Source organism: Lissotriton vulgaris, chromosome 4_1 (assembly GCF_964263255.1).
Source record: "Lissotriton vulgaris chromosome 4_1, aLisVul1.2, whole genome shotgun sequence".
NCBI classification, from domain to species: Eukaryota; Metazoa; Chordata; class Amphibia; order Caudata; family Salamandridae; genus Lissotriton; species Lissotriton vulgaris.
In genome coordinates this window covers 883,678,844-883,701,482 of record NC_141691.1, presented here as the reverse complement: position 1 = coordinate 883,701,482, position 22,639 = coordinate 883,678,844, and the positions used below count along the sequence as shown (strand labels likewise).

Below are 22,639 nucleotides of genomic sequence, written 5' to 3'. Positions count from 1 at the left end.
TCTGTGTTGACATCTGCTATTCAGAAGGACCCTACACATGCTACTGTTCAGAGATAATCTTAAATGTGTGCATTGATGGAAAGTGTGCCTAGCAGTGCCTCTTAGTTCCAAACCAGTGAGGGGTGGTGTCAAAGGTCAGGACACTATTCATGTCATAGCAGAAATCAAGAAAGTGTTGGTAGACAGCTGTCTAATGAGAAGTTGTGTACACAGAAAGGTATTCAGCTCCAATGTTACACATTCCACAAGCACTGGTCAGGACAAGATGTTAATTTTAGACAATTTAAGTAAACTTAAGGATGTGTAGCACAGTCACTTGCTGTTCCCCCAATGTTTTCTCAAACACGAAACTGTTTTAAAGAATGGCCTGTTCCTATAATGAATATTGGGTTGGTTTGGAATGCAAATACAAGGATGGAAGTCAGTTGACCCTTGTAGGCCACCAACCGAGTGTTCAAAGCCAATTAAAGGTGGTTGCAAATAGCACCGTGGCCAATTAATATTCATTATGGAAGTCATGCAGCAACCCCCTGCAAACTGACACTTTACGAAATAACAGGCAGCTTTAAAATAAATCAGTGCATCATATGCACCCACTGTTTGTGACCTGTCTGTCCACACAAACAGCCCACGGTTAGGTACTTAGATTTTCTTCTTTTTCTCCTCCTCGGATCACCAGCTTGAAGTCATCGAGGGGACCCCACATTAGGGGTTGGGCACAAGGTTAACAACCGTGTCCATTTAAAAACATTTGTCATCGAAACATCAACAAGAATCATTAAATCATCTAGGCACGAGGGACTTCTAGAGTCTCTGCATGAGACATGCATTATTGACTGTAGTCATATCCACAAGGAAACTACTGACAGGATGACAGAAGTACTAAGAGCCAAGTGCAAGACTAGAATCAGATTCTGAAATGTACAAACTCTTCTGAAACTCAGTTGGGGCACGTACAAAAACCCTCCCAAAACAGATAGAAGTGGAGGTCCTTTGTTGCTACCGTACGTGTCAGTCAGCGTAACAGGCAAAAAAATATCTAGGTTACCTTCTTCTTTGCCCAACCTCATATATTTACACCTGTGCCTACCATGTAGAACGTACCTCTTGCTTGTCTATTCATTATGCATATTTTGTTTCTAATACTTATTTTACCTTTCCTTTAATCCATAGTTTGCCCTATCATGTGCATGGTAATGCACCTATATTCAAACCTTTATCTGCTAAAAGCCCAAATGTCCATCTAAATTAACAATAGAATTAGGTAGTTCTTTTTCCTTATTATCATATGTGTCCATGCCAGTCACCTTTACCAAGCGTTTCATTTCATCGTAAATCTAATCTTATTTTCTAAAGTCGACTGTTCTAAAGGGTGCATGTAGCTTTCCACACTCTTGAAAAATCCAAATTTAAAACAGATGTTATCCGGAGCAGGATAGTAATTTGAACATACTATTCTAGTACTTGAACCACGAGTGTAACATGACCTGCACCTGTTATCGTTTGCCATTCCAGCCTGGTGATGCAAGGGATGGGTAGAATGTTTAATTCCGCCTGCCAAATTGGCGGGATTTGGTGACTCTGCATTACTTTTCTAACACCGAGTTCTAGCCAAATTCCACAATCGCCACATGGCTGAATATTTTTCGACATGGCTCCAGAATTGCGATCGAGATTTGGCAACCCCTTGCACAACTCTGCAACGTGGACAGTTGTGAGCGGTCGCGCTGTGACGGCTGCTTCTCGAGTAGATTTGTTGCTGTTTGATTGGATTTTCTACTCCAGCGGCAGCAAAATCAACTTGAATGGTGTCGTTTGCGCTTATTTTTTTGCGAGTTTTGCCCACCTGTAGGTGAAGCTGCATAGTTTGCTTCACACTTTCTTTGACCCGTGCATATGTAATTTAACTGTTACGTTTTTCATCTTCTCCATTTTCTCCTTCTAGAGTAAGCTTTCGATTGCTGAAAATACTTTTTCTCTTGAGGTGTTCTCACAACGCAAAAGCCTCTCGTGATTTGTTGAAGTTCTTCATGCACTAGTTGATTCCTTACTATTTCCTAAGTGTCAGTAAGGGCCATATGTATCAACAACCTGATTTGCGATTCTCAAATAGTGATATTTTAGAAATCGCTATTTGAGAATCACAAATAGGGATGTATGTACAAAATTGAATTTTTTTAGCGATTTCTTAGTATTCCTTAATTGCGATTAGCAAATTGCGAATCGCAATTCAGGAATACTTTCCCATTCATTTCTATGGGCCAGGAGGCCCATAGGAATGAATGGGAAGTTATTCTCAATTTGCAATTCGCTATTTGAGAATCGCAAATTGATAATAATTTCAAGGGTGCAGGGGTGTCTAAAGGACACCCTGTTGCACCCCTGAAATAAGCATGGGTTCTCATGTGGCGCACATACATGCCCTAAGGGCATGTATGTGCTTCACATCGCACTTTGAAAAATGCCAAAAAGCGCATTTTTCAAGGAATTCACAAATTACCACCAACTTGAAGTTGGTGGTAATTTGCGATTCCTTAAGGCCAATTTGCATTTTGTTATGCTTCTTGCATTGCATTTAAGGAATCGCAAAATTTGCGATTCCCTAAATGCAATTGCAAAATAAAGAATCACAAATTTTGCGATTCCTTATTTTACACGCAGTTTTCTTTGATACATACCATTTTGCACTAATGCGTTCGCAAAAACGCCGAAATCCTGTGAATTTCTGTGTTTGCGAACGCATTAGTGCTTGATACATATGGCCCTAAATGTGCACGCTGTTGCCAATATTTGGAAACTTTTTACATAAGCCTCCACTATTTTCTCCTGCTACTCGACTCTTGAACAAGTTGTTGCATCTTTCCATTAACATGTTTAGGTCCAGATTTACTAAAGGTTTCCACTGATACTCGTGTAATGCAAAGCCAAGCAACGGGATGCAAAGCAACACGAACAGTAGAGACAATCGAGTTTTGCAAGCTAAAGCTATTTCTCACTGAAAGATGACCCCGGTGCAGCATCACAACAGCTTTGCATCAGCTCTCTGATAATTCATGCAAGGCGGACATGTCTAGGACAGAACAGTGCAAAGCCAGATCAACTTAAGTAGTGTAACCTGGCTTGCAGTAAATACTAGAAGCAGTGAAATCATGCACGTGCAAGGGCCAAGGAGAATATTTACGGTTCTTTTCAATATTAAAACATATAACACAGTAAGCTATTGAGAGAGTGGTTGCACTCTGCTATGTATTGGGAATTTGTGTAGACCAAGATGAGAAAGCGTATCCTTCTTTCAGACAGAGGTTACATCTTCCATCTCTGCCAGTGCCTGTTAAAGAGGACTGCTGTTCATGTACAGGAATTACAGCAGTAATGCAATAAATGTGTTTCAGCAGCATACATTTATCTACAGTAGTTCGGCTTCAAGCACTTTATTTCGGTCTGAGACCTAAAAATAAACATATTTACTTGACAATTCCAAACCTAAATATATGTATAATATATTAAATATTGAATAATTCAGACCAGACAACATATCAGTAATAAAAGAAAAGTTTCACATGCATTAGGTAAACAGATATGAAGCATGCTTAAGTGCTTTAGTGAGCACAGTCAGACGAACATCAATAGGCTCAGCCTCAAAAATGACTTCATATTAAAAAACTCTAACGTGCTTCTGGTTTTAAGAAGCTGATCTTGCATACAATTGAAAATAATTGGGACTAAAAACAACCTATCTTAGATCTATTACGGAAACGTTCAAGTTCTACTAGCTCCTAATATTATAATATAATCTAATAGTTATGGCACTTTTAAAGTGCATTATTAGGTTTATTTGACCAAGCACTAATTTGATTACTGTAGCAAAAACACCCACCTCCGTTATTGCTCCTTGCAACCGGATTGTTCTAGCATTGATCCTATATCAGGCCTAGCTAGTTGGAATAAATATTATAAGTGCTTGGGTCATATTAACTTAATGGAAGCTAGAGAGGAGCTTGAATCGAATAGGCCAGGTACACTCAATGTATTTTGCAATTGAAAAAACAACATAGGATGTGGCATCTGACTTACAAATTCTCAATTTGACCCGATGTTCCTAGGGTGCGAGATAGGGGAGCAATCCAACGTTTGCGCTGCCTGGAATACTTCGGGCAGAAGAATAAGAAATGTTCTTCAGTTTCTTCTGCTTCACTAAACACTGGGCAACGTTTGTCAACTTCTGTAAGCTCTTTCCACTTAGCAGTAACATTTTCAAGCAGTAGGACATCTAACCTTAATCTTATATTAAGGGCTTTTGTGAAGAGTGGGTCAATATCATCATTATACGACTCAAACAAAGAAATTGGTTTTATCTCTAAAAATCTATCTGTTAATGAGCCTGTATTTATTGAGTGTATCAGTTTCCTCTCTTCATTATCCCAAAAATGAGATTTCACAATTCTAATAGAAGAAAAATTTAAGATATATCCTATAGGGCTCCAGCTCAGTGGTCGACCAGATTCTCAACCAGTACAACATTGGTTTAAGTCTAATTTTGGAGATAATAGATTGCATACCAAAGTCTTGTGGAGTGCTTTGGAGTAGTTTAAGTACAACCCTCAAACACTTTTTTCTTCAGCCCCTACAGCAACAATACACTTCAGATAAACAAATACGGCATCCTATGTGGAAATATCTTCCTGATTTTATTTCTCAGCAACATTTGCATACAGACATTTCAGTGTAATGAAATAATGCATTCTTACAAATACCTTCCTGTAAAAGTATTTGGTGATAATTTTTTTAACTAGAACCTCGGTGCACTGGAAGTAAGTAGCACAACTTTTTTATGTTTAAAATTTACGATTACAGTAAATTTTATCCTAACATAATGTAAAGGACTATTTATTAAATGTATGGGTGTCTCAGCTTCATCACGCTAGGGAGATCAACCTGGGAATTTAGACTTCTGGCTGCTCAAAAACAACTTATTTTGAAAAAAGCCATGTTTCAGGTGTTTTCCTAAAATTAGAATGATCATTTTGAGCGTGGAGAAAAAAAAAGGATTAAAAAATGAAAAATCATCCTCACCATAAACATGACATCTATGGTGACTGACTAGAAGAGATATGTCTAAATACATGTACATACATCTTTATGAAACTACAATTATCAGAATAGTTTTTTGAGACAACATACCCTGATCACAAGGTTGTAATCGTTAAATCCAGCCCAGGTGAAGTAGACTTCCTTCCATAAAGGGTTCTGAAATATCATATCCTCAAGGGAAGCATTGATGGCATTGGTGTAAGTGTCAAAATCCCATGAGTCCTTGAAAATCTTGGTTCCCTTCGGGGGCTCGGTAATACTCTTACTGAAATATATGTGTAAGAAAGAAATTTACATGACAATCTAATTTATCAAATGGAACAACAAAGAAAGAAAAAATGTTTCCCAATCAAACTCAGAGCTTCATAACCAGTGGCAAAACAACAGGAGCACAAATACCTATACCACACCTGACAAGAGTGCAACCCAAGCCTTTTTCACAACATGTTTGCCAGGACTGGAGTTTTGAATTGATAATGTAAGGTGCCTGGAAAAATGCTTTTTCAGATGTACAAAATGCAAAATGCGATTCGGTTTGCATTTGTGATTCGGTATTTGGTAGGAGTGTGTTTAGGGCGGCCTTTCCAAAGACCAAATTGGTATGGACCGAATTCCGGTCGCAAAACAGTAATACATTACCACCAGTTTGAAATTGACTGTAATTCATTCACAAAGGGAACGGGCCTTTCTTCTTTGAGAATGTAAAATATATTCTTTTTTTAAGAGCAGGCAGTGGTCCCATGACAACCGTCTATTTAAAAAAAAGAAACTTTAACGTTTCATTTTATTTTTTTTATATGCTTTCCATTTTCTTTAAAGAAAAACAGGATGCATTTTTTCTTTAAAGTATGCTTTATTGAAAAGCAATCACAGACATGGTGGTCTGCTGACTTCAGCAGTCCACCATCCCTGTGATGGCTGTGATTCATAATGGGTCGCAAACTGTGACCTACCTCATTAAGGGGCAGATGTATCATCCGTTTTTTTTGTCGCAAACGCTGCGATTCGGAAAATAGCAGCGTTTGCGACAAAAAAAACGGGATTTGGAATGTATCATGCAAAAAGCCTCGCAATATTAAGGAATCGCAAATTTAGCGATTCCTTAATATTGCGAGGCTTTTAAGAAATGGCAAATTGCGATTTCTTATTTGAAATGTATTAAGCACTTCAGTGTTGAGATTTTTGACTAAGAATTCGCAAATTACCATCAACTTGTAGTTGGTGGTAATTGGCGAATTCTTTTCAAAAAGCACTTTTTTAAAATTCTAAAGGTGCCATATGACGCTCATACATGCCCTTAGGGCATGTATGTGCGCCATATGCGTACACATATCAAATTCAGGGGTGCAGCAGGGTGTCCTTAAGACACCCTCGCACCCTTGAAATTATTCTCAATTTGCGATTAGCTAATTGCTAATCGCAAATTGAGTATAATTTTACATGGTATACACCTGTTACAACGCATCTTTTACAACTACCTACTATTACAACGCATCTTTTACAACGCATACCATTACAACGCATTGCGCTGGGGGGCGCTCTAGGATAGGGAATAAGTATAATTTACTATCCAACACCTTCCCTAGTGTCCACGGGGACTGGAGTTAGAATAGTAAATTATACTTACCACTATCCAGCACCTCAAAGCGCTATGCGTTGTAATGGTATGCGTTGTAATGGTCGCGTTGTAATAGTAGGTAGTTGTAACGGTATGCGTTGTAACATGGTACATCCATTTTACATTCATTCCTATGGGCCTCCTGGCCCATAGAAATGAATGGGAAATTATTCCTTAATTGCGATTAGCAATTTGCTAATCGCAATTAAGGAATTTTAAGGAATCGCTAATAAATAGCGAAATTCTACATACATACCATTTTGCACTTTTCAAATAGCGATTCCTTAACAATCGCTATTTGAGAAGTGCAAAATGGTATCTTGATACATCTGCCCCTAATATACTTACGGTAGATCGATTTGCGCACCCTAAATGACACTAAATGAGTTTATAAATTAAGCATACCAATTTCCTAATGACGATCCGGGGAGAATCACAGTTAGGAAATTGGCATTACTAATATTTTAACATCTGGCTGTTAGGTCTTTTTTAGAGTTTTGACGACTGGGATATTCTGTCAAAATGGGATGGAAATCTTGTCTGTTATGACACAAGTGCTATCATTGATAACACTCTTGTAATCCAGCAGACGAGACATCCTCAATTTTTTTGATGGTGTATCCCATCTGCCAAACTCTAAATAAGGCTCATAGTAAATTGAAAATTTAAAGACAATATATTTAATGTGCACTTCACACAAATAAGAGGATTGTGAGAGGAAACCACAATGTTATCCTCATATTAGTCCATTACAATTGTAGAAAATTAGGGTGATGTACTCAAAATAGTTACAACACAGCCTGAACAAAAACTTAGCTCAAAGGATAAGGGCCGAATTTAAGCTTAATTGACACAGCTTTGGAACAGTTCTCTCTCGAACACCGAGTTGTTACTTACAGTTCTCTCCCTAACACCCAGTTGTGCTACTTACTTTAAAGATGTCTACAATGTCTGTAAGCATTTTCCTCTGAAGTAGCTTCCCATAGCCACTTTAGGAGAAAATGATCCACAATAGGACATCTACCGTGCCATGTTTGAATGACTAACCGGACATACTGTATGTAATTCATTGAGATAGACACCCTAATGGAGGGTTCGTTTTATAAAACACAAACAAATTCGCCCATATTCCTGGAGCTTTCTTTCAGCACATGGGGGGGCGCAAAGCCTAGCCTGGTAGATCAGACATTTAGTTCCCTACCTTTGGATACTCACCCCAGCCTACCAAGTAGAGCTATGGGCATGATATTTCCTCAAGACTTGAGAATATTGAATTTGCATGATGCACTTCCCTCATGCCATTTAAATTGGGTTTTAGGTCTCTGAGAATGACAGTAACCCTAGTCCTTATGATGATACAGATTCATTTGTGCAAAGAACCCACATGTCCACCTACAAATGGCATTGATCTTTGAAAAAAGGTTTTAGTTTAGGAAGGGATCATTTAATTTTTTTAAACAAATTGCCAAATCAATTTCCGCGGTGGAATATCGTATATTGAGGGATGGTATGATTCTTGACCTGATGTGAAAGGCCAATCAGTTAAGGTTCCATTGCATCCCTACCTCCCATGTGCTTTTCGGAGAACATTAGGCAGGACACTGCACCAAATGTCACAAATGATTTTCTAGATGGTATTGCTCATAAACACCACAAATTTCTTCCTAAATGCATCATCTGATAAGATGCCCTGTGACACCATCCACGAAATATTACATCGGCAGAGCTCTAAATGCACTTATGAAGAAGTGAGCTAGATAAATGGCACTAGAGGCCATCGAGGGACAGGCTCCATCTCTGCATTCTAATTTACAGCCCAGGTACCTGGCGCAAAAACCTGAACTAGTCTGTGGGTAGAGAGCATCAAGAAGCTCCTCTACATTCCTCTTGAAACCTTGCACCTTTAGCAAAAAGAAAACTTGTCTCTGAGCCTTCTGAGGGGCAGCCCCAAAGAACTCTCTTCCACCAGAAGTACGTAGTCCCACCTCAACAATGGTGTTCAAATTGGAAACCAAAAGATTCCTAATAAGCAAATTCTTACCCTAAGGGGGCTAGGCTCACGGGATCGGATGACAATGTTTGTTTTATCATGGTACCTCCATTTGATACAGTTCTTCAATTCTGCATATTGTTGCCCCCTCTGTTACCCGCTTACTTCTGCTTATTGTATGGTCTTCTTTTTCCCGATTGTTGCTGTTAATACACTCATGTCCTCTCTGGTAAAGCGCTCTGATATTTGGAAATGAATGGAGATGCACTCCCTTTCTTTGAATTCTACTATGTTTTTCAACTCCTCAATATCTAAAATACTATTATCAGCGTGCTGCAGAGGTAGCACGGTTGTCTTTCCCGTGCCTCTACTGTAAACCTCCCTATCTCGAGACCGTGGGTCCCGACCCCCACGCACTGTAGCTTTAGGTTATACCTTTTTGATTAACACAAAAAAAAATTATTTTTGCAAATATAATCTTTATGCTTATCACATTCTAAATGTTTTATTTCGACAACAGAATGCAAGCTCTTGTTGAAAAATAATCACAAAAAATGAAAACATATAATTACATTACATTTCTCACAATATTATGCATAAAGAAATTAATTTCCACAAATTCTTCTGTGATTCCTTTTTAAGCGCTCAATGCATTTCGGGCCATGCTTGACCCTTCATCAGGAGCCTGTTTCATCTAAAAAAACAACAATGCAACACATCCAGCAGCGACCTCTCCAGCCTGGAGAATTCATTGCAATCATTTAAATGTTGTGAACATAAATGCATTATGCAATGCTTGTAATACCATGTGGGGAGTGTGTGTGCTTAATAAAGTTTAAAAAACCTTTCACCACACCAATGTGTTCAAAGCAAAAATGAAAAAGCAACCATGCTTATGCTTACATGGTCCTGCCACTGAGTGACCTTTGCAATCTGTGAGAAAAAAAACCACAACTATCAACTCCTGTTTTTCGAGACACAAACAATGGCTCACACCTTATGACGAGATAATCAACTCTGCCCTTACCAGTACAACAGACTTTGCTGTTCCACGAGTTAAATTCCAAAAACGCCAGTCTCTCTCAGGACTCTGAGTGACTCTCTTCTATGCCTACCACAAACGAATAGTAGCCGAAAATCAGTCTCCGGTACATTATTAACAATTGCCTGATCTGAACTGAGCTGACAACCGAATAGAGTTCAGATCAGGCAATTGTTAATAATGTACCGGAGCCTGATTTTCGGCTATTTTTCGTTTGTGGTAGATGAAACAGGCTCCTGATGAAGGGTCAAGCATGGCCCGAAATGCATTGAGCGCTTAAAAAGGAATCACAGAAGAATTTGTGGAAATTAATTTCTTTATGCATAATATTGTGAGAAATGTAATGTAATTATATGTTTTCATTTTTTGTGATTATTTTTCGACAAGAGCTTGCATTCTGTTGTCGAAATAAAACATTTAGAATGTGATAAGCATAAAGATTATATTTGCAAAAATAATTTTTTTTTGTGTTAATCAAAAAGGTGTAACCTAAAGCTACAGTGCGTGGGGGTCGGGACCCACGGTTTCGAGATAGGGAGGTTTAAAGTGTTCTGATATCTCTCGGGATCTTGTTCGCGCTATATAAAACTTTATAAATTAAATAAAATTATGACAACGCTACTCGAGTGGTCAGGAGCTGCAGTGGCAGGAAATATGTCATGATGTGAAAAAGACATCAGGGTGGCATGTAGGTGTCTCTGGAGCTGGTTTTTTACTTCCTGTGATATCCCTAGCTCCTGTTCTTACAGTGGAAGCTCTCCCATATGGATTGGTTCCATTTTATGAATGGACGAAGACGTCTCCTAGCAGATAGTGCAATTCCAATGCTTTAGTTTGAGAAACTGTGCCAAATCATTGATACATGTGCATCACAAAAGGAGGGGCCCCTACCTCCCCATTTGCCATGAAAATCGCTAGGATTCATACCAAATACATTACAAATCACACTTCCGATCACTATTGGCAAGTTACTTTTGTACACTTCAGTGTCGTTTTTAGTGTTTACAAAGTTTGCCAATTGGCACAACATAATATGTATACACCTGGCCCCAAATTGTTTCCTGCGCAAAATAATTCTCTTAAAGTTCACATTTTACAGATTGATACCTACTGCAAATATACCCATTGGTGTAGCTGATAATTGTGCAGGTGTGTTTCCACCCAAAAGGTCCCAAATTATAGGTGGATTTTACAGACCATCCAGGGGACATATAGCTAATTTACCTTGCTGGCACCATGGATCATAGCAAAATTGCTATACCACTGCCCCATCACCTGAGCCTGTTAGTGCTTGACCAAGGCTGCAAGGCCTGGATCAAGAAGTCTTTCACAGGTGTGCAGGCATCTTAGGTTACCAATGCATTCAAATTGTAACTATATATTACTGTCAAGCCAGGTCATGGGGCCCATTTACCTTGCTTGCACCAGGGCCCATGGCACATTTACTACACCACAGGCCTCCCTCCGTTAGGCCCTGCAGTCATGATCTAGCATTGTGAGGCCTAGCGGAGTTGACCCCACCACTAAACTTCACAACCATGGTTCACGACTGTGAGGGCCAGGGTAAGTAGACATAATATCGAGTTTTTTATTTCGACTAGACATAATATCGAGTTTTTAATTTCGACTAGACATAATATCGACTAGACATAATATAGACTACAAAAATATCGACTAGAAAAATGTAATATCGACTAGAATAGCAATAATATCGATTCAAAAATATAGAATGGACATAATATCGACTAGATAGAATATCGACAACAAAAAAATCGAATTTAAGGTAAGTTAATATTAATGTTTAATTTTTGTGTAATATAATTCTGTAGCGGGTTGTGGGTTTATAGGGGAATAGGGTGGGAAGTAATTTAATTATAATTAATTAAATATGTTATTTAAATAATTGTTATTTAAAATTAATTGTTAATTAAGTATTAATTGGTAATTAATTAAATATAATTGGTGATAAATTTTAATTGATTAATTGATAAATATATTATTTTTAGTCATTTATTTTCTGTAGCCGGTTGTGGGTTTATAGGGGAATAGGGTGGGAAGTAATTTAAATATAATTAATTAAATATGTTATTTAATTATTTGGTATTTATTTAGAATTCATTGTTAATTAATTATTAAATAGTAATTAATTAAAATATAATTGTAATTAATTTTAATTGATTAAGTGATATATATTATCTTTTTTGTAATTTATTTTCTGTAGCGGGTTTTGGTGTTATAGGGGAATAGGGTGGGAAGTAATTTAATTATAATTAATAAAATATGTTATTTAAATAATTGTTATTTATTTAAAATTATTTGTTAATTAATTATTAATTGGTAAGTAATTAAAATATAATTGGTCATTAATTTTTATTCATTAATTGATAATTTAGTGGGTTGTGCGGTTATAGGGGAATAGGGTGGGAAGTAATTTAAATATAACTAATTAAATATGTAAATTAATTAAAAGTTATTTATTTAGAATTAATTGTTCAATAATTATTAATTGGTAATTAATTACAATATAATAGGTAAATACATTTAAATGATTAATTGATAAATATGTTAATTTAATGAATTTAATTTTGTAGTGGGTTGTGTGTTTATAGAGGAATAGTTTTGGAATTAATTTAATTGTAAGTAATTACATTGTTTTAAAAAATATATTGAGTTTATTTTGTAAAATAATTTGAACATTTAAATTAATTGATTTTTAATAGGTAAATTATTAGTATTAGTAGGTAATTTATATTATTAAATAATTTGCATTTAATAGATTAATTAATATAATTTACACAATTCTAAAATATTTAAAATATTTTGTAATAGATTTTACTATTTATGTTATTTATATTTATATAAGAAGTATTTACTTTCCCTACTGTTGCACTCACTGGAGTTGGAATAGTAAATGTAACCCCTACGCTATCCAACGCTTTCCCTACTGTTACACTCTCTGGAATTGGAATAGTGCATTTTACCCCTACGCTATCCAACGCTTACCCTACTGTTACACTCTCTGGAGTTGGAATAGTAAATTTTACCAATACGCTATCCAATGCTTACCCTACTGTTACACTCACTGGAGTTGGAATAGTAATTTAAACCCTTACGCTATCCAACCCTTTCCCTACTGTTGCACTCACTGGAGTGGGAATAGTAATTTTTACCCTTATGCTATCCAACGCTTTCCCTACTGTTACACTCTCTGGAGTTTGAATAGTAATTTTAACCCCTACGCTATCCAACGCTTTCCCTACTGTTGCACTCCCTTGAGTTGGAATAGTAATTTTAACCCCTACGCTATCCAACGCTTTCCCTACTGTTACACTCTCTGGAGTAGGAATAGTAATTTAAACCCCTACGCTATCCAACGCTTTCCCTACTGTTACACTCTCTGGAGTTGCAATAGTAAATTTTACCCCTACGCTATCCAACGCTTACCCTACTGTTACACTCTCTGGAGTTGGAATAGTAAATTTTACCCCTACGCTATCCAACGCTTACCCTACTGTTACACTCATTGGAGTTGGAATAGTAATTTTTACCCTTACGCTATCCAACGCTTTCCCTACTGTTGCACTCACTGGAGTCGTTAGAGTACATTTAACCCTCTCGCTATCCTACGGTAAAAATATTGTACATGTTTTGTTAATAATATGTAGATATATATATATAAGTATTATTTTTTTTTTAAGTTACATTAATTATTTCTTAATTTTTCGTTTATTTAAGTATTTTAAATATGTTTATAATAATTTAATTTACTGTTATATTACTTTTAAGTTACTTTTAACATACTTAAAAAATTCGATATTTTGACATTCTATATTTTTTACACTCGATATTTTGGAGTCGATATTTTTGTACTTACCTGTTTGAAGATAGGAAGTCGATATTCTGTCAGTCGATATTTTATCCTCGATATTTTGGCATCTCGATATTTTGTCTGTCGATGTTCTGTCAGTGATCTGAGGTCCAGGGTGGTAGGTCCCTCCACTGGGCCTGACAGTGGTGGAAATTAGCCAAGAGGCCCAGAAGAAGGACCTTTGTCAGAGAAATAGCTATCATTGTTGCAGCAGGAGCAGTGGCACCGGGCCCAATGTTGTCAGAGGCTTAATGCCCCCACATTTTGGATGTTCAGTCAATGGATAAGTGATCTATTCACCTCATTTGAACCAGGACTCAGGGCATCATTATTACGTCACTGCCCCACTCCCTAGGGCCTCACAGTCATTGTTTAGAGGAAGGGCCTCCTTCTTCAGGGTTATAACTTTCAATAGTGCAGTGGGTGCAATGCCAACACAGCCCTGCAATTTAAGGAGCCAATGCACCAAACCTATGGCTTTATTTTACTGACCTCATTAACGTCGCTTGCGCCAGCGCCCTTTGAACCACTGCTATGCCACTGCATTTAAGGTGGCTGAATTTTCCTCACATGGTGCATCTTTCTAAATCTAAAGCACTGGAAACTCAAACAGTCACAATTTCTTCTTTTTAAACTTTTATTTTCCAGTTTTTCAATGTCACAACGTTACAAATAAATCAAATGGTTCAAGTCATCAGCTACATGTGCTCTACAGTGCATTTAAAGTTCCAGCTGCACAACGACAGCCAAGGTAAGTATTACATTTTGGACCAAGTGAACAAGCCACCCCAGAGTGTATACATCATAACAACTCCTGGCCTCCACAGTGCTATAACAACAGTGCACCCGGGGCACTTATGTCCTCACCTCATCCAGGTGTGAATCAGCATCATCTTCGTCATGGTTGTTAAATCTAACAGTAATCCCCACGTTTCCAAAATCGATAATGCGTTTTCATTCGATCGGGGCAGGTGCATTTGCGGTTCCTCTACCACCCCCCACGCAAGCACATTATGAACCCAATGTTTTACTTGCGGTGCTCACATGCATCAGCCAGCCAATAGCGACCCATCTTTTTGCCAATAGGAATGTAAGTTGCAGAAACGTATAAGTTGTCTTCCCCACTTTTGTCCTCTATTCCGAGTAGACATGACACCTTGGATGAATGGGACCATTATCCCTGTAGCTGTCTCTACTCACTGCACTACGACCCTCCTATACCCATTGACCTCATCACAGAGCCATGCAAGATGGAGAAAAGTGGCACCCTTCTCTCCACAGCGGGCACACTTTGACTCCATGGTGCGATCATTCATGTTGAGTTACAGAAGACTGCGTGGACCAATGCACACGTATGATTCCAGGCCATATCCACAAGGTATCCCCCATCTCCACCTCCCATACCCGGTGGGCTCTGAAAGGGGGATTCATCATGTTTCCCTTTAACACCTTATAGAAGAGGGTGATAAAATGTCTACCCTCTCCCCATCCGAGCAAGCTGCACAAGAGCGAGGGCAGCGGTGGCAGCACTGGGAAGCTACTTCACAACTCCCTGGTCATACTTTCCACTTAAGAATAATGCAAAAAGTGTCCCATCCCCTTTTGGAAAGGCCTCTGGCCCATCCTGAAAGATGATGAAGTCCTCGCCTGGGTCGAGGTCCCCAGCCTGTATGCAACCTTCAACCCTCCATCGCTCAATGAACAAATCAACGTCTATCTGACGAAACTGCTAGATCCTACAGACCTAACTCCTTTCAAATGATGCCCTACGGAGTATTTATTTGACCATTGTTCCCAATATTGAGGCTGTATGGCGCACCAAATATGGGACCAGGACCTCGGAGTGTCCCTCCCTCGTAAACAATCATGCCAGTGTTTCACCCCTAAACAATCCTCGCAGGAGTCTTTTCGCCCATTTATCAGATTTAGTCATCCACCGGACCATGTGATGTAGATTCACTGCATGGTAATAAAGTTGCATATCTGGAAGAACTACCAGGGATGTCAAGAGGCTGTTCAATTTCTGAAAAACTCAGGGAACCAGCAAGTGCAAAAGTTCTATATTGCATACAAGCATCTCGGTGAAAAAAACATATTGGTGATGGCCGCCCAACCCATAACCGACAAAGGTAGAGTTCCAGAATCCTATTGGTCCAGAGAGACCTTGCAGAACTCTATTTATACTTATCTGGTAATAGTGAGCCTACGTATGAGTGACCATGACCCCCAGGTAGTGGAAGCTATCTAGCTCCCATCTGATTTTGAACTCTGGGAGTTGCTGCTGAGGTGTCAGCACAAAGCCCTTCAGTGGAAATAACATAGTCTCCCAGATATTGATCAGCAGGCCAGCCACTGCCTCAAGATTCAAATTCCCAGCAAAGCAGGCTTACCAAAGGTTCAAGAGTCAGCGCAGACAAAAGTTGTGAGAGAGGACATCCCTACTGGGTGCTCCTTTGAATTGCCAACTTTCTAAAAGCATTTCTCCCACTCTGAACCGGACCCTAGGATCTGTGTATAAGAGTTTCTCCTATTTCCGTAAGGCTATTCCAAATCCCATTCCCCACAGTACCTCTATCAAATAGTGTCAATCTATGGTGTCAAATGCTTTTTCCAAATCGATTGATACTAGTGCCTTATTGCAATCTCCTGCATGGTTTCATGCATTATATGGGCCAGACGATGAAGATTAAAGGCGGTACTGCGAGACGGTATGAAACTGCATTGATCCTCGTGTACTAGTTCTCGTATCACCTCCCGCAACCTAGTTACTAACAATTTACAGACTACTTTGACATTGGAATTTATCATGGTAAGAGGTCTATAAGAGAGGAGATCCTTGGCATTTGCACCTAGATTTAACATAAGTCAAATAATGCCCTTGCGCATAGTGATGGGAAGAACCTCCCGGAAGACCTCAAGAGGTGCTCGGAGAGCAATGCTGAATATATTTGTAAGAACTCCACAGGGAACCTATCCCCCCAGGAGCTCTCACTTTATTATTTTTTAAGATCCTTTAGTGCCCTGTCCAACTCCTGTGCCCTTTCTCTGTTTCCCCGATTGGTCTCCCCTGCACTGTAGATGTCACAAAAATACGCCCCCAGATTATCCAGAATGTCTTGACAGCCCGTCATGAATCTTCTCACTGAGGTCTGAATATGACGGACAGGCTGGGGCTCCTGTTCATGTCTTAATATCCAGGTCAGGAATCTCCCGGATTTATCACCCTCCCTATGTAAGCGCTCCCTACATATCTTAAGGGTGTATTAGTCTAGAGTGTCCCATAGCGTGTTCAGGGTGTGTTGGGCTCCCATTTCCCCCTCCCGTTCTGTTGCATAAGTCATCTCACCACTCTGGGGGGTAGATAGCCGCCTCTCCTGGGTCTTAATGTTTTTCTCTAGCCGCCGCTTTAACACAGTTCCTATGCATAGCCTCCTCAAAACTGCCTTCAGGACCTCCTATTCAGCGGCCCTAGTAGCAGGAGAACCTGAGTTATTCTTTAGATATTCAGTGAGTGCGGTAGTCTTTGACTCCTTCCATTCTTTGTCAGTCAGCAATTCTGGGGGCATGTGTCAGCATCTATCTGCCTGCGTACCTCTGATCCTTGCAGCTGAAATAGTACAGGTGCGTGGTTCAAAAGGAATTTACTTAAATGGGCTACCAAGCGCACCATCTGTGTTCCAAGTCCAGCACCAGCATTTGATCCAGATGGCTAGATGTGTTATGTTTCAGTGAGTGACAGGTATACTCCTGTGTGTGTGGGTGAAGAAACCTCCAACTGTCTAGGAATCCCAGGTTTTGCATTACCACTGACAGAGGAGATTTAGTCACAGTGCTCCTCTAAGTCCACATCACTGCGGGTGTAATGGAATGGCACACCAAGGACAATCCAGATTGCAACACCTCTGGTGTACGAAGAATACGAAGCCGAATAGAGTTGCCCCCTCCATTTCCTACCTAATCTCAGGTGGATCTCCTGTAGACATGCAATCTGAACCTGACTGCACATCAGGAATGAATGGACTCTGTATCGCTTTGTGTATACTCATAAGTCCCAGGCATTCCAGGTCACTATCTTGTTACAGTCAGCCATAAGAGAGTACCCTCCGCACACCGAGTCCCTGACTGGTATGCATGCAGAGGGGTGATTCCACAGTCAGCCCCCCATTTGCGACGCAGCACCCTGTAACATACCATGCACCATAAGGGAAAACTTCCTCTAGAACTTGAGACACAAAGTCCAGAAAACCTCCCCATCTTCCTATCCCCAGAAAACAACACAACAGCAATCCGTCTTATTCTCCCACAGAAATAATGCTGACAGCACCCGCAGCCTAAACCCTTCAAAATTGAGGAAAGCCTACCACAAGAATGTGGGAGCGACCCACCCGGAGCCCCGTAGCATCAAGTATATGCCTACGCTCATGCTATGATTGCCTGTGGAACCTCATACAGGCTACAGAAAAAAAATCAAACATAACTGGATCTGCACTCTCACAGTGTCTCTCCCCCACATAACACCCCCACCAAATTCACCAAGGATACAGAGTCCCCTTATCAAACTGTGTGTTCTCCATCTCTACGTCCAGTATTGAGGCAGGAGGCCTCTCCACTTCACCCAACCTAGAGACCATGGTGTCCAGCACCATAGAATCATCCCCTTGAATCACCACTCACTTGATTCACCATAATCTCTGCCATTCCTCTGCTCTGTCTACACTCAAAGCTGCTAATCATGACTGCGTGACCCGCCCCCACACCATTGCGGGGTCCTTTTCTCCAGAGCATCACCTTGTCCCTAGGCCCTTTATCCCACATCTCCAAACATCCTGAGGCGAGTCAAAAAAATGTGATTTTCCCTCCGAGATAATTCTCAGTCTAGCTGGGTACAGCAGCATATATTTTAAGCCCAGGTCTTTCAGCTTTCTTTTGGCCTCAAGTAGTGATTTTCTGTCCTATTGTTCTCTCTGAGTGTAGTCTAGATAAATAGAGATCCTGTGATTTTCAAAATAGGAAGTATCAGTCTCTCGGGCCGCACAGAGGATACAGTCTCTATCTTTGTAGTTCAGCACACAAGAAATGATTAGCCATGGCGGTGTACCAGGGAGCGACTAAGGCACCATTGCCCTGTGTGCCCTCTCAATAACGAAGAAATCAGATAATCCACTAGGCCGCGGTGAGTCCTGGACCCACCTCTCCACAAATTGTTCCATCAAGCACCCCTCAGTTCACTCTGGAACCCCAGCAGGTGGACATTATTACAATGGGATCACCACTGTGCGTCCTCAGTCCGTGCCTCCAGGGCCCCAGTCTTAGATTCCAAGTTAGTCACCTGTTTTAGCAGTGTGGCCACCACTTCCTGGAGCTCAACATTGAACTCTGCAGCATTTACCTTATCAGACACTTTCCGTAAATCTGCACGGAATAGATTTACCTCAATGGAGACGGTTTCATTCTTCCCCACCATTGCTGCTCTTGACCCTTAAATAGCCACCAAAATGTCCGCACAGGATGCCTCCTCCAGGGGTGGTTCCTGCACAGGATAATTTGGGGAATTCCCTTTATATGTCTGTCTGTGCTACATTGTTGTCTGGGTGGTGTAGTGCTCTATTGGGTTCCCCTGCATGGAGCAAGGGACTGCCCTATATCAAATGTACTGTAAGAATCACCTCTGTTTGTTGTCGGAGCACTCAAAGGGTGCCTGGGGGGCCCGTCTACCTCAGTTCAGCCTCTGCCATGGACCTTTGCACTAGTTCAGAGTCTCAGTGGGTCCCCTGCCTCCAGGTGTGATAGTCAGCAAGGTGTGATCCCCCAGTTCTCCGGAGTCCGTCCCGTTATGGTGGGCCTCCTCTCCACCACTAGCCAGTTCGCCAACAGAAAAGGGGTGGCGGCACTGCACACCCTGCATGAGCCTTTTCTCAGTGGAGCAGGAGCCCAAGTCCCCTAGTTCAGCCCAGTGCCACCTACCTCCGTCAGCCAACTCTAGGAGGTATCATCCTGCTCAGCGCTTCCCAGGCCACCTGCACTATATGTGCTGCACTCTCCCTATTAGGGCAGGCCAGCAAGGTCCCGCCGCTCCAGAATCTTATTGAGGTGCCTCCTCAGGGTTGATGCATGAAGGGAGGGCCCGGGCCCAGGCGCTCCTCTATGCCGCCCCCTACCCAGGCCGTGCAGCCAGGGACTTCTTTTGTGGACCATGCAGCTCTCCGGCCCAGCAGCTGCCCTACACAGGAGAGGAGTGGGGCCCACAGCACTCAGGAATCATGGCCCACTGCACGTTCACTATGCAGTTTCCCACAACTCAGGAAAAGGAAGTCATGGTGGGCAGCAATCAACCCCCGTCTCCGCCAGTCGAGATGCACCTTTCAGCTTGCAGCTTTCGGCAGTATAATGTAGGATTTCTCCAGGCCCCTCAAGGAGCCATTCACAGATGCATACTGTTGTCCATGTTGTGAGGACACACCCCCAACAGTTACACATTAAGATGCAAATGTGACAAATAAAAATAATAGTCCTTGGAAAAAACAAAAAAACATGAGTTGCTTTATTAGAAAGGGTGTTAGGGGCATATGTACAGAAGCATTTTTGCAGTCAGAAAATGCCTGGTTTGCATAATCAGGCTGGTTCCAACCACAAAAATGCTTTTTTATATGCACAGTGCACAAATTGCCATTTGGTAACATGTTACAGAATTGCAGTCTGTGTTTAGCAATTCAGTATTTGGACTGGGCGTGTTTAGGGCATCTCTTTCAAATACCAAAATGCAGTGTTATGTATGAAAGTTCTACAACTGAATTACGGGCGCAAAAAATTCATTTTTTACCGACATTTCAATGGTGTGCTATCTGTTCACCTTTGTGAATTTTGAAACAAATATTTTTTAAGAGCATGCAATGGTCCAAGCAACCAATGCCTACTTAAAAAATGAAACTTAACTGTTTGAGTTTTTTTGAAAACACTACCATTTTCCTTCAAGGAAAACGGGATGCATTATAAAAAAAAGATTGCATTATTAAAAAGCACTCACAGACATAGAGGGGATGGCTTCAATTCCTAATCGATCGCAAACTGCGATCTACCTTTAATATTTATAGGATTATTTGTGACCCCATTAAGAGTCACTAGTTGGCGCTCCCGCCATGGGAAGCCCATCTGCACCCCTAAGCAGGGATGGCAGCTCCATGCTTGCCATCCGCTGCTACCCCTGACCCCACCCCTCGGCGATCCTGTGACGTCAGTGCGCACAGCGTGCGCCGATGTCATTAGGAAGCTGTGGACGCATGAAAGCCATTTGCGTCCAGGCAGGCACAGGCAAGTTTCTGTGCTCCGGTGGGGCGGGGGGGCAGATCCTCATGCTTTGAGGCATCGGGGGATGTCTCAATGCAGGGCATTCCTGCTGCTTAATTGTGGACAGCGTTGCTATCGTGCAGCAGAAATGCTCCCGCCAGAGATGTTTTTTTTCTGTAAAGTCAGCGACCCATTGGGCAAGAGTCGCATCCTTAGGGGACTACATTTTCAGACTTTTCTGCCCTCTCTGGGACAGATCACTCGTTTTTGGGGCGTTTCTGGCCCGGGGGGGGGGGGGGCAGAAAAGCCCACTAGAGCCAGGGATAATTAAAAAAACAAAATGGAAGCGACCGCTTGGGCAAGGGTCACTTCCAGGGGGCATATTTTTTTTAATGTGTATTTTGCCCCCCCCCCCCCCCCCCCCCCCCCCAAGGGGAAGATCGGTCAGTTTATTTGGCTTAAGGCAGAATACCCCACTAGACACCAGGGAGTTCTTTACTTATTTAAAGGAAGCGACCCCTTAGGCAAAGGTCGCTTCCTTAAGGGGCACATTATTTTCAAGACTTTTCTGCCCCCCCCCCCTTCCCCCTGGGGACAGATCACCTGCATTTTTGGGTGTTTCTGTTCCCAGGGGGCCAGAAAAGCCCACTAGGCACTAGGGATTTTGTTTTGTGTGTAATGAAAGCGACATGGTTGCTTCCAAAGGGGCCAGTTTTTTAGGCCTTTCTGCCCCAGACGGGAGGGGGAGGTGGAAAACCCTACTAGGCACCACGGACGTATTTATTTTGCAAGGGGGGCACATTTCTTTCTATTGTTTTCTGCCCCACCTGGGAGACAGATCGGCCTGGCAGACAACCTCACCCGATCCCTTGGGCAAGATAAACCCCCATTTTTCTCAGCCCTATTTGAAGGCCAATTGACCTGGCAGATTGACCATTTGGGTAGTGACATAGCGTGCAATAATGTTAATTGTTTTATTTATAGTGAATTGCAATTGTAATGCTTTCTATCTCCCTTTTTGTTCTAGTTCAAGGCTTTTGCTCTTTCAACTGTTCCAGGTTGCGGTTTCATTACTTGTGGTTCTGCTGTTTGTGTAGTTGCATGTGTTTGGTAAGAGACTTTTTTTGTACAATGTAAATGAATTTCCTTTCTCTGCATGAATGTGTTATTTTCAAATGGTGTAATAATAGCAGTATGTTTGGCTTCTGTTTTAGGAGTGTCAAAAACTTTTTGCATTTGTGCTCGATGTGTATTTTGTTGTCTTGTGAGTAATTGGTTTTGTTTTTTTCTTTCTAATGGGATATAGTTGGGTTTTGCTGTGGCTCTGCAGAGTAGGTTCTGGTGAGTGTAGCTTTCTCTTGCAAGTGAAATGTACAGTTTTTGAGTATATAGATCTTTGTGATAAAGGCACACATTTTTTTACTTACTTACTTTGCACAGTGTTGGTTGTTGTTGACTTGTTTGTGCAGTCTCCTTTCTTAGTAAGGATAATGGCTAGCCGCGGGATTACTGCTCAGCAGGTTGTTGGTATGCTTTTTTTGTCTTCCTATGACCATGGTTCAGAGACTGACTCTGCATCTGAGGCAGAGGAGGAAGGGGAATATTCAGGCAGTGAGTTTTCTCTCCACATGGAATCATCGGATGAAGCTACTTTTAGTGCGCATGAAGTGCCTGTTGTAGAGGAGAACATTGATGGGCCAATAGTGCAGCAAGAGACATCTGGGCTGCAGCCTGGGGCTGCACGGC

At 41.0% G+C, this 22,639-nt stretch overlaps 1 protein-coding gene across 2 annotated transcripts in view; it reads right to left on the bottom strand.

Moving 5' to 3' along the window:
• LOC147722684 (cytidine monophosphate-N-acetylneuraminic acid hydroxylase-like) overlaps window positions 1-22,639 on the bottom strand; it is a 486,512-nt gene that overhangs the window by 89,857 nt on the left and 374,016 nt on the right. For both annotated transcript variants that reach the window (XM_086965175.1, XM_086965174.1), the window contains exon 11: window positions 5,182-5,356. In XM_086965175.1, coding sequence (XP_086821301.1) covers window positions 5,182-5,356 — 175 coding nt within the window. The remainder of the gene's footprint in view (window positions 1-5,181; window positions 5,357-22,639) is intronic.